At 38.0% G+C, this 12,776-nt stretch overlaps 1 protein-coding gene and 1 non-coding gene across 2 annotated transcripts; one reads left to right on the top strand and one right to left on the bottom strand.

The window, feature by feature from the left end:
- Positions 1-1,544: 1,544 nt before the first annotated feature.
- Positions 1,545-5,063, top strand: LOC133725629 (protein MANNAN SYNTHESIS-RELATED 1-like). The gene is made up of 6 exons (XM_062152967.1): positions 1,545-1,974; positions 2,530-2,671; positions 2,782-2,852; positions 3,280-3,365; positions 3,586-4,162; positions 4,430-5,063. The coding sequence occupies exons 1-6, from the start codon at positions 1,873-1,875 to the stop codon at positions 4,706-4,708; spliced, it is 1,257 nt and encodes a 418-aa protein (XP_062008951.1). The 5' UTR covers positions 1,545-1,872; the 3' UTR covers positions 4,709-5,063.
- A 1,466-nt stretch (positions 5,064-6,529) lies between these two features.
- TRNAK-UUU (transfer RNA lysine (anticodon UUU)) lies at positions 6,530-6,602 on the bottom strand. Its single transcript has one exon. It is a non-coding gene; the product is annotated as a tRNA-Lys (tRNA).
- Between the last annotated feature and the right edge of the window lie 6,174 nt (positions 6,603-12,776).

The raw sequence follows: 12,776 nt of genomic DNA, 5'->3' as shown, positions 1-12,776 counted from the left end.
AAAATGGTAAGTCCTAGATATTATTTAAAGCAAGCCTAATACAAGTTGAAATCACCCTCCACCTTAATTAGATCATCTGTTATGATTCATTTACCATTGATTCAATTGACTAACACAAAGATTAGTTGAGCAATCTTGCTCCTCTAACTACTGATAGTTCATTCAAACCAAGATTTCCTTAATTAAAAAACTGAAAAAAAAATCATCCAACAAATTAAACAAAAGTCATCCGAATATTCTACGAGTTCATTACACATCACAACTTATAGTAATCTCAATGCAAAGTAAATTGCTTGCAAAAAGTCTACCATCTGAGATATTAAACACTTTCGCTTAACCGCTAACGCAAATACGGTTAATGTCTGAAATGACGGATCCGGAGTAACAATAATTAAGTTGCCCCTAAACGTACAATTTTGATTTTGTTAATACAAACTTGTATGTCTTTGTTGACTTACAATCCGCTGTCTGAGGCGGATGATTTGCAGGTCCTCACCATATTTGCCACTTCACTATCCTACAGATTATTAAAAGCTATAGCTCAACTTGGAAAAGTCTAAAAGACAAAGCCATACTGTAGTAGTGGAGAAAGCTTATTCTTTGACATTACCCTCAAGGCATGAGACACTAGCAAAAGATACAAAATAAGTAATCAATGATTAACAAATCATCATGCTTTTATGTATTCGATTAATGAATAATGAAGGATAGAAACATCCACATACTTATGAAAAGTATAAGGCTGAGGCAGGAACACAACCGACACGATAATTCTCTTTATAATTAAACAAAGACTTAATCGCATTCCAAGCTTAAATCCTAATGGTTGCCCCTCTCTCTAATCAAGTGATCATCAAAACAAGTTTATTGGTTTGTACAAATATTTTTCTTGCCAACTTTAGTTCTTGATTCAAATTTATAAGAAGTACTATATCCAACTCACTTATTATGAAATCTCATGCATATCAAAAAAGCTTGGTTAATTTGGAAATGTTCTTTGGTCAACTAATAAATGTACTATTTATATAGATCATGTAATTTCAATGTGTAGCTAGTAGCTAAATAGTTTCCTCAAAACAAAAAAAAAGTGTACCTAAGTAGATTCTCATTGAATCTGATTAGAATGGTTTAGATTGAGATTGGTTGCTTTGAAATGGTTCAAGATTTTCATTTAACAGTTACAAATTTCTTCATTTTAACTGTATTAATCAAATTTCTTTAACGAGCGACACATACATTGACTTCTGATTTCATTAAGACGTTTTATATAGCGATTGCAATCGCTTTCTCTAAGAAAAGATAACCGGTATTTAAGGAAATATGATTTTATTTCAATACCAAAAACATGGTACTTTACCATTTTCAATTATTTTCCCTACCATCCAAGTCACAAAAATCAAAAAACACCAAAAAGAAAAAGAAAAGAAAAGGAAGAGAAAGAGAGTGAGAGTTGCAGAAGCAAGTTTAGGCCAGGCGTCCCTATCGTGGAGGAAAGTGTCGGTGCTGTAAGAAAGAAAAACCCAAGAAGTTACGAAGCATCATTATTCAATTGGCGTAACAAATGGTGTTGTGTCTATCACTCCTTCAGTCCTGCATCACAAAATGTCTGTTTGTCCTTTCTTTAAAGCTTTCCATTTCAGCTCCTTCCCAATACAATAGTCCTCTCTCTCTCTCTCTCTCTCTCTCTCTCTCTCTCATATCTCACCATTTAACCCCAGCTGCTTCATTTTCTAGTGCTCCCACACCACTAGACACTAGGGTTCAATCTTGATCTCTCAAGGCTCTCACTTTCTTGGTCTTCTCACTTTCTCTATTGGTTAGAGTGAGAGTGTGGAGTAGGATCTGGGTTTGTGAAAAGAGAGAGAGAAAGAGATGGGTGTGGATTTGAGGCAGGTAGTGGCAGGGATACTGACAGTGACAATGTTTGTGATGCTTGGGCATATGATCAAAAGAGACCATTTTGATTATGTTGAAGTGAGTCCTCAATACCCTTTACAATGCTTTACTCATTGCTGTTGTATCTGATCTACTTTGCCTTGGTTTTTTTTTTTGGCAGAAGAATCACATAAATGTCATTGCTTTTATCTCATTCTGTCTGTCTGGAGTTTTTTTGTTCCATTTGAGTTGTTTTCTCTGATGGGTTTTGAATGATTTGCTGTGATTTAAGTTGAGTCGTGACAAAAACGATTACTGAGTGTCTCTGTTGGATTTAGCCCCATTCAGTACTGTTTAGTTTTGTCAATTCCCATCCTTTGTTTGTTAGCAATAGAGAGGCAAAATGGATTTAGAGTTTTGAGTTCTCCAATTGTTCAAGAAAGATTTTTGGTCAACTAAATCTGCTAGTTATAATGAAATCTCTGTAGAGTGATAATTTTTGAATTCAATAGTCACTCTTAAAAGATTTTTATAGAGTTCTAATGGAATTCATGTGGATTTATGAATTAATCGTTTGGTTATTTATAACGAATAAATTGGAGCATTTGTTATCTGGAATGTTCAATTCATTTTCTTCCGGTTTGCCTTGTGTAGGAGAAATTTCCTGGAGAAGGAAGAGATGCCTTAGAGAATGCCAAGATTTCAAAGGAGGGCCTTTTTTCCCTTGCTAAGAAGGGTGGGAATTTTAATGATGATGGCGAAGAGCTAAAACCATGTTGGTCTAAGCCAGCTTTGGGTAAGTTTGCTTTACATTGCTAAATGACTGATAGTTTTCATCACTTCATTGTGATGCTGATCCAATCTGGTGTTCCCTGATTCATTTGAATGCTTATGACCTGACTGCAGATGATGTAGAGCAGACGGAGGGGTTTGTCCTTTTCTCGTTAACAAATGGTCCTGAATACCATGTTTCACAGGTATTTAAAAAAATAAATAAATTAAGATTTGAATTAGTTGATTGTGTTTTCTGTTCTTTATGGTTGTTGACCTCCTTAACTGGATCTAAATTTCCTCAACATAATCATTTCTTTTCAAAATATGCATCCTTTTGTCAATTAGTGGACAGTGTTACAAGTGTATCTCTACCGTCCAGTCCCTGGATCTTCTTTGTTAAATTTATTCTCTACCATCCTCTGCAGGCCGGTTTTACATTTATAAAACTTAAATAGTACATGTCCATGCCGGTCAAAATGATTGTTAAATGTGATTGGAAATGTGTATTGCTTCTTGGTGGATGTTGTATATGTTTATTAAGAAATTTTTGTTGTACTTTTTTTTAATTATCCATTGACTTTGTAAAATTTCCCTAATTCTTTCAGTAACCTTTTCCTTTGTATTCTCTAGATTGCTGATGCAGTTGTGGTGGCAAGGTATCTTGGGGCAACTCTTGTAGTTCCTGACATTAGAGGGAGCAAACCAGGGGATGAAAGGTTAGTTGCAAATGCTCAGTTTAAAATCTTGATTTGCTATGACTATTTCTAGTTTTAAACTAAGAATACCCCTTTTGTCTTGCTTGTGTAAGTCTTTGGCCGTTAGTAATGTAGTAAACAAGGCACTGATAAGTGAACTTGTTGAATGAACAATACTATGAACTAAGTGATTGTCTTTTATATCCATTGAAGTCTTAAACTTATTTGGATTTTCTTCCAGGAGCTTTGAAGAGATTTATGATGTTGAGAAGTTTATTCTTAGCCTGGACGGTGTTGTTAGAGTAGCAAAAGAACGACCTGGTAAACTATCATCAAGGAATCTTGCTGCTGTGAAGGTCCCTAATCGGGTTACAGAAGATTACATTGTAGAACATGTGGAACCAATTTACAGATCCAAGGGCAACATAAGGCTGGCGACTTACTTTCCCTCAGTAAATATGAAGAAGACAGAAAAAAAGAGTGCTAGTGATTCGGTTGCATGTTTAGGAATGTTTGGAACTTTAGAGCTGCAACCAGAAATTAGTGAAGTAGTTGATTCAACGGTTGAGCGCCTGAGAACTTTGAGCCGCAAGACAAATGGCCAATTTATAGCAGTGGACTTGAGGGTTGAGATGTTGGAGCAGAATGGTTGCCAAGGAGATGAAAGTGGAACAAAAAGTTGTTACAATCCGCAAGAGATCGCTTTATTTCTGAGGAAAATTGGATTTGGTAAGGATACTACCATTTATGTAACTGAATCAAAATGGGACAGCAGCCTTGATAATCTGAAAGATATCTTTCCTAAAACTTACGTAAAGGTACATGCTTCTTCTGCTCTTCCTTGATGTTTTACCTTTTTTCTATTTGTTTATTTATGTATGATTAGCCAGCTTTTAACCTCAGTTGATAACTAATGGATACTTAACTTTTAATTTAGAGTAGTCAAAATGAACTTTGATCTATTTAAAATCTCTGGTGTACTTGCTGGTTATTCTTTTGGAATGGTCATACTCTTCCTAGTAATCAATAACATTGATATTTAAGTTCTAGATTTATGTACTCAACACCTCTGGAATCTGTTGCAGGATGGCATTATCCCTGCAGACAAAAAATCAAAGTTCCTGGGTTCAGAGGGTTCTGAATTTGAAAAGATCATCGACTACTATGTATGTTCTCAGAGTGATGTATTTGTACCAGCCATCTCTGGCTTGTTCTATGCAAATGTAGCCGGCAAGAGAATTGCTTCCAGCAAAACTGAAATACTTGTGCCAGCTGACATTTCCAGCTCTTCTGCATCTGCTACCAATTTCATCACACATTATGTGTCAAAGAAGAACCATTTGGCCTATTCATGCTTTTGCTAGTGACTGGTAGAAGAAACCCAGAAAAGGAAAAGGCATCATGGCAGATGAATTGAAGCCTTCAAAGAGGGTGGTGTTAGGTATCGTATTTATCTAAATCGAGCATTATGGTTAAGAAGATGGACAGGCTAGTTTGTATAATGTATACTCAAATCTGTGTTACATACAAGAAAACCCCTAAACAGAAGTTTCTCTGTTCTGGTGATCTTTTATGACACACTTTGACAAAGTTTTCAACCGATTGTGATTGCTTCATATGTTTGATATATTCCTGAACAATTTTCTTCTATTCTTTGTAATATTGTCACATTTTCCAAATTGGGTTGAAAAGAAGGATATTTTATGATTTTTCACTGAACTTGCCCCGTGTACTGAATGGCTTTGATTTGTCCATGAGCTGCGCAGAGTCGAAACAACCATCTCTATTTGCTAAGCCATTACATTAGTCTCTTTACATGTTCAACAATGTTCAGTAACTACGAGGAGAATTCCCCAACTAGTTTGATTAGCAAACACCAATAATCTGTCGGTTATTGATAAGGAAAGAACTAAAAAAAAGACTGGATTGCAGTGAATAAAACAAATCTGAACATGCAATATGAGACTTTTCGGGTGGTTATTGGTTTTCATTGGATCATATAGAACCAAAACAGAATAGAAATAAGAAAGAGTTGGATCAAGATCCAAGGGTGTCCATAATAATACTGAGAGACAGTTACACAGTTAAATAACAATTAGTGATTATAGGTAGATGTTGAAAGAAGAATATTCGGATCTAAATCTGTGTCACATTTCGTATTACTTCTTGGTCCACTACTCCATTCTCTCTTTGAGTTTAAGATAGAATAATAATCAATAATTCATAGTGCTGGTGTATACCCTACTCCCACGAGCTATACTTCAGAGACTTGTCCCTTTTTATCATCTTGGCTGTTGTTGTGAACCTTAACAAATGTTACATCAATGACTTCCCCATGTTTCCATAATTTCATGAACTGGTCCAGTTCTAGCGGGTATATCAGTCTAATAACTTAAATTGTGGCTGGACCTGAGGGCTTTATAAAATGTATGACAGAAAATATAATAATAATTAACCTCATGAATTTCATGATACAACTCAGATTTTTGTCGAAGAAGTTGAGTATAGAGATATCAAAACAAAGAAAAGATCGGCACATTTTCACCAACAAAGGCACTAGCTGTGCATGCTTGTAGCACATTTGGAGTAGTAGCACATGTATGCAGTGTTTTCCACAACTCTTTGCCATTATAGGAGATCTCTTGAGGAAAGACCTTATCAACTGACAGAAAGCCGAAATTTAACCTGGATGATATGTCGTGTCGTCAGTTTTACTGTTTACGATGGAGGTTTTTGTGGTTACAGAAGGCAAACTTGGCAATGTATTCGGTTCTGAGCATGTAAAGACGTAAAGTAGACACTGTGCTGGAGAAATGATTATTCTGAAAATATCTCATACGAACTATAACTTTGTTCTCAAAAGTTGAAAAAGACTTGCACATTGTGAGATTAGCTAGGAGCAAGTATACTGATGAGATACGAGACGCTTCACGTACATGTTTTTACCTTCCAGCTTCCACCACTCCTGAACTTGATTAATCCAAGTAGAATTACTTGGATTCCACACTTGACATTTTGATAAGAAAAAGACACCAAATTGGGAGAATAAAACAAAGTTGGACCTGCGTTATGAGATTTCTGGGGTGGTTAGTGGTCTTCTTTGAATCATACTCATACAGAACCAAAAAAGAAAAGAAAAACAGAGAGAGTGAAAAAATTCAGAACGAAACTAAAACAAAACACGACGCCGTCTGTGGGAATCGAACCCACGACCACGTGGTTAAAAGCCACGCGCTCTACCAGCTGAGCTAAGACGGCTATATTGTTTGTTTCTCCTGTATATCTTACTTATAACAACTAGTTAGGGGTTCACGGTTCCTCGCATGCTACTGCATACCTTTTTACACGTGCATTCATCATTTCCGTAAAGCGTTCAATGACTTGCTGTAAAAGTGTAAGTTCTGATGTGTTACGAATTTTCGAGAAGCTCTTTTGAGAATGGACATAGAATGTTATTGTACTTCTCACCTATGATTATCTATATTATTTTTTCACGCTGATGTTCTAGCGATTATGGCAGCTTTTCGTGTGACTCGTAAATGAACACATATATGGGTTGAGATTGATTTGGCTTGGCTAAATTGTATTCATATTGCTGGTAGCCATAATTTTCGTGTTTGATCATATTTACCAGTTACCACTGATCGAAAGCTGAGCTATGAATCAAAGACAAAGGAAGAAGAAGATGAGAGAAAGGAAGAGGGAGAAAACGTGAGAAAATTGACGACACATTGTGACTGGAATATTTTGATTACAACCATCCATTCTCTTTATATACTAAAGCAAACTAAGTAAAAATAACAACCAACACAGTAAAAATAACCAACACTCCTATATTACCCTTAACAACCACGAGGATAATACTTAATGGTTAGCTAACTATGGTACTACAAATGATCGATGGTCTGCGCTATTTGGTGGAGATCATTGCCTAATTTCATTGCATCTTCGTGTGGTCGAGATTTGGCTTCAGTTCCACGTTATTGGTTCTCTTGAATCTTCATGCTTGCATGGAGTTGGTTTCAGTTCCTCGTTTCGGACCTTTTTAGAGTAATATAGTATTACAGTCAAACGACCCAAATTTTTAAGTCTGAGGACAGTTGACTTCCAATGCCAATACTTCCAACCAATCCAAGAACTTGCCCTGCCCTTGGAACTGGTAACCTGTACTGGCAATAGTGTGTTACTGCTAGCTCAATACACAAAAACCTGAGACTGATACTTCTCAACGAAGTGGTAAGGAACTAATTAACCTATGTAATTTAAAAGAGTTAGTTCCATAACGATGGACTGAATCGTTGTCCAATTCCTTTGGCAAGTTGATGATTTGAATTGCATTAAACGGCCTCTACAAGACTAGTGACTACAACCCTCATATGATAGAGTGAAAGTAATGCCTCCCCTAGTTGTGTTCAATATAGTAAATGAAAACAGGATCAATCAAACTAACTAGACTCATTGACATACATGAGCACAACCAAAGCAGGAATTGAACCACAACATGAAAGCTAGAGAGAAAACGAAGAAGATGAAGCTATAAAGGATCGTAAAGGATCGTATATTTCTGAATAAAGATCAGTACAGGAGCACTACAAGTATTTATAGTGATGAGCTGAGCACTTAGATGCTTACACACATACACGTGTCAAGCATCCACAGTTCATCATAAAACCACCATAACAAACTAATTAACAGACTAATTAACAGTAGCTCTAATTAACACGCTGACTAATTAACTGTAGTATCCTAACACCCCTCCTCAGCTTGATGAGGAGTAAGCAACATCAAGCTGGAACACAAGTAAGAATGTTGAGGTGAGCAAAGGCCTTTAGTGAAGAGATCAGCCAGTTGATCCTTGGAGGTGATAAACTGAAGCTTGAGAGAGCCAGCCTTGACCTGATTTCTGGTAAAATGAACATCTACTTCAATGTGCTTGAGTTTGGAATGATAGACTGGATTGGTAGCCAATGCAAGAGCAGAGATGTTATCACAATGCAACACAGGAACATCAGCCAGTGTGACATGAAGGTCACGGAACAAATGCAAAAGCCACAGAATTTCTGAAGTTGTATCTGCCATGCTTCTGTATTCTGCCTCAGTAGAAGATCGAGAAACAGCAGTTTGCTTTTTGCTACACCATGAAATTGGAGCATTGTGGAGCAAGATGACAAAACCTGTGGTAGATTTCCTGTCATTTGGATCCCCCGCCCAATCAGCATCACAAAAAGCTTGAAGATATGGCAAGGAGTCACTGGAGGAACCCCTCCTAAAGTAAATGCCCTGATGCATTGTATGCTTGACATATTTGAGAATTCTTCGAGCTGCATAGAGATGGACATCTGTAGGACAATGTAGGAACTGACAGACAGAATTGACAGCATAGGTAATGTCTGGCCGAGTAAAAGTAAGGTACTGAAGACAGCCAACCAGACTTCTAAAATGAGTGATATCATGGGATTGCAATGGAGTACCAGCAGTCTTCAACAGTTTTAGGCCTGACTTGCATGGAGTAGTGTGAGTATGACAGTCATCAAGGCCAGACTTATGCAATAAATCTCTAGCATATTTCTTCTGTGTAACAAATAATCCATCTGGCATATATTCAATTTCCAAACCAAGAAAGAAGTGTAGGGTGCCCAAGTCTTTCATGTCAAACTCATTTTGGAGAGCAGTTTTGGTAGCAGTGATAAGAGTGGCACAATTCCCAGTAATGATGATATCATCTACATACAGTAGAAGAAATACAAAGTCTGTATTGCAGTGCTTGACAAAAAGACTTGGATCAGCATATGAGGCAGTAAAGCCAAGAATGGGAAGAAAATTAGTGAATCTTTCATTCCAGGCCCTAGGAGCTTGTTTTAGGCCATAGAGAGACTTATTGAGTTTGCAGACTAATCTGGAAGTAGATGGATCAATGAAGCCACCAGGTTGAGTCATATAGACTTCTTCATTCAACAGGCCATGTAAGAATGCATTCTTAACATCCATCTGATGTAAAGTCCAGCCATGATGAGCAGCAAGGCAAAGAATAAGTCTAACAGTAGTATGTCTAACCACGGGAGAAAAGGTTTCATCATAATCTACTCCATATTCCTGACTAAAACCCCTAGCCACAAGCCTGGCCTTATGCCTAGCAATTGAGCCATCAGCATTTCTTTTGACTTTGAACAACCACTTACAAGATACAAGGTTCTTGTCAGCCGGTAAGGGAACAAGAGACCAAGTGTTTTGCTGTATAAGTGCATTGTATTCTTCCTCCATAGCCTTTCTCCATTCAGGAATTTTAAGTGCTTCTTTGTAGTTTTGAGGTTCAGTGGCACCGGGATCGAGGCTAAGCTGTGTAAGAAGAGCACAAAAACATTTCTTCTTTTGAATGCCTCTCTTACTCCTAGTAAGCATAGAGTGAGTGTTAATATCTGAAGGAGAGATGCCTTCAATAGGATGAAGAATATTTGACTCAGACACTTGAGCAGATGGATTATAATTGGAGTCACTGTTAACAATTACAGAAATGTGACCATCCCCAGGTGCAGTGGTTAAAGCTAGAACACCATCATGTTCAGCAAACCGAATGACAGTATCAACTGAAGGATCAAAAGCATTACGTGAAGCAGAAGGATCAGTGGATGATGGTGAAGAAATGACAATGTCAGGGTCATTATCCACAAAGTCACATTCAGTACTTACAATAGGAGATTCAGGATTTTCAGTGAGACAATCAGGTTCAATAACTTGTAAAGAGTTAGAAGGATGCAGACCTGCATGATCATTTGTTGATGATGTTGAAGAAGAGAGGACAGGTGCAGGCATATGTTGTTGAGTGTGGGACTGAGGTTGAGGTAATGCAACATCAGTAGGAACACCAGTAGTAGTCTGAGAATGAACATGAACTGTAGTGGACTGATCAAGTAATGACACAGACACATACTTCTTATTTTGAACTTTGTCAATGCAAGCAGCATAAGGAAATGAGTTTTCTGAGAAGAACACATGTCTTGACATAATGTATTTTTTAAGAGATGGACTGTAACATACATAGCCCTTGTATCCTGCTGCAAAGCCAATGAACACACACTTGATAGTCTTCGGTTGAAGCTTGTTTGATCTATAAGGTGCCATGAGAGGATAGCAGGTGCAGCCAAAAACTCTAATCATTTCAACATTTGGCACAGACTTATATAACACTTCATAGGGTGATTTCATAAGGAGAACTGTTGTAGGCATTCTGTTGATCAAGAAAGCTGCAGTAGCACAAGCATGGAACCAAAACTGATTAGGAAGAGAAGCATGATGAAGAAGTGTGACAGCAGTTTCCCTGATATGCCTGTTTTTCCTCTCTGAAATGCCATTCTGCTCAGGAGTGTAAGGACAAGAAATTTGATGGATGATACCTGATTGATTTAGGAATGCCTTGAACATGTTGCCTGTGTATTCACCACCACCATCACTTCGAAGGGTTTTTATGGAAGTATTGAACTGAGTTTTCACCATTGCACACATGGATTTGAAGTAACCAAAGACTTCATTTTTATTTTTCATTGGAAACATCCAAGTGAACCTTGTACAATCATCAATGAACAATACAAAGTATCTATAACCATCGAGGGAAAGATATGGAGCAGGGCCCCAAACATCAGAATGTACAAGTTCAAAGGGTGAACTACTGCTAGATTGAGAGCTAGAAAAAGGAAGCTTGTGAAACTTGCCTAACAAGCATGGCTCACATACTACACTATCAGTATCAATAGACTGTGCTATACTACACTTCTCAAGCATGACCTTTATCACTTCATTAGTGGGATGACCAAGCCTCTGGTGCCATAAAAACTGCTTGATTTTCTGACCAAGATAAGCTGAAGCTGGAGGTGCGGATGAGACCTTATTCTGTGATTGAACATTATTGAAACTTGTTGAGGAGGTTGCTGCAGATTTTGGCAGATCAAATGGTATAGGATATAACCCTTGTTTACTCAGTCCCTGGTACAAAATTTTGCCCTGCACCTTGTCATGTATGATACACATAAATTCATCAAACCAAACAGAACAGTTGTTCAGTTTGCAAAGTTGATAAATGGAGAGTAAGTGGGCAGCAAGTTCAGGTATTAACAAAACATTGTTAAGTTTGAGTGAACCAAGCATAGCATCACCAGAATGTGTAATATTGAGTTGTGTACCATTACCAATCTGTACACCATCATTAGTTGGATATGAAGTGATGTTATGGAGGAGTTGCAGATTATTGGTCATATGGTTTGTTGCTCCTGTATCGGCAAGCCAGTATTGTGGTGCAAGATTTGTTGCAGCAAGCATTGCTGTAGCATTCTCAGTTTCAGTGTCATTTTGCTGCCCAGGGAAACCAATGATAAAATAGCATCTATCTGCAGTATGACCAGGTTTTCCACAATATTGGCAGCCACCTTGAGTGATATTGTTGCCTTGCTGAGCATTAGGAAGAGACCTGCATGTTTTGGCACTATGACCAATCTTGTTGCACCACTGACATGTAAGAGAGTTCCCATTATTGGCATTGTTCCTGAATGCTTCATTCTGATTATTGAACCCTCCATTCTGCTGATTGCCTCTTCCTCCAAAGTTGTTGCCATTGCCTCTTCCACCATTGTTATTAAACCTGCCATTACCCCTCCCAGCATAGAAGCCAGCAAGTGCAGGAGAAGGGTTGAACATGGGAAATGATGGTATGGATGTGAAGCCATAAGGCATGGCAGGGATTGGAACATAAGGATTCTGAGCAGATAAAGGATATGGAGGTAAGGTAGGAGCTGCAAAACCAGGTGGAACAGTAGGAGCAGAAGAGAGTAGGCCTTGAGTACTATAGTTTGAAGAGGCAGCAGAAGACACAACAGGTTGCATAGGTGAGGAGGGCTGCACAGGATGATTCTGTACAGATGTTTGGACTTGAGTCTGCATGGCTGAGAATGGATGCACATGTGTCTGGGACTGTGCAGCAGGGAGTGAGGAACTAGGACATGACTGAGCAGACGATGAGGAGGCAGCCTGAGTAGTAAGAGCATTGAAGTTGCAGTTTGCTAACATAGCAGTAATTAGACTTTGAATACCAGGCACCTCATTACTAATATCCATTTCAGCAGCTTTAAGCAAGGTCTTCAGTTGACTTAGAGGAGAACAAGTAAATTGAGCTCTTATAACAGTCTTGATTGCTGCAAATTCTGAGGGAAGTCCATTAAGCACAGTCACCACAATGTCTTCATCATCAATTACCACACCAACAGTTTCAAGAGCATCTTTGGCAGCTTTTATCTTATCAAGATATGTCTCAATATCATCAGAACCTTTCTTTACATTCTGCAGATTAGATTTCAATTGCAAGATGTTTTGCTTATTGGCATCTGCAAATTTCAGTCTTAGCCTGGTCCATAAATCTTGAGCAGATTTGCTTCCCACTGCACAGTT

Source organism: Rosa rugosa, chromosome 1 (genome assembly GCF_958449725.1).
Source record: "Rosa rugosa chromosome 1, drRosRugo1.1, whole genome shotgun sequence".
Taxonomy (NCBI): Eukaryota; Viridiplantae; Streptophyta; class Magnoliopsida; order Rosales; family Rosaceae; genus Rosa; species Rosa rugosa.
This window is presented reverse-complemented; position numbering and strand designations above follow the sequence as displayed.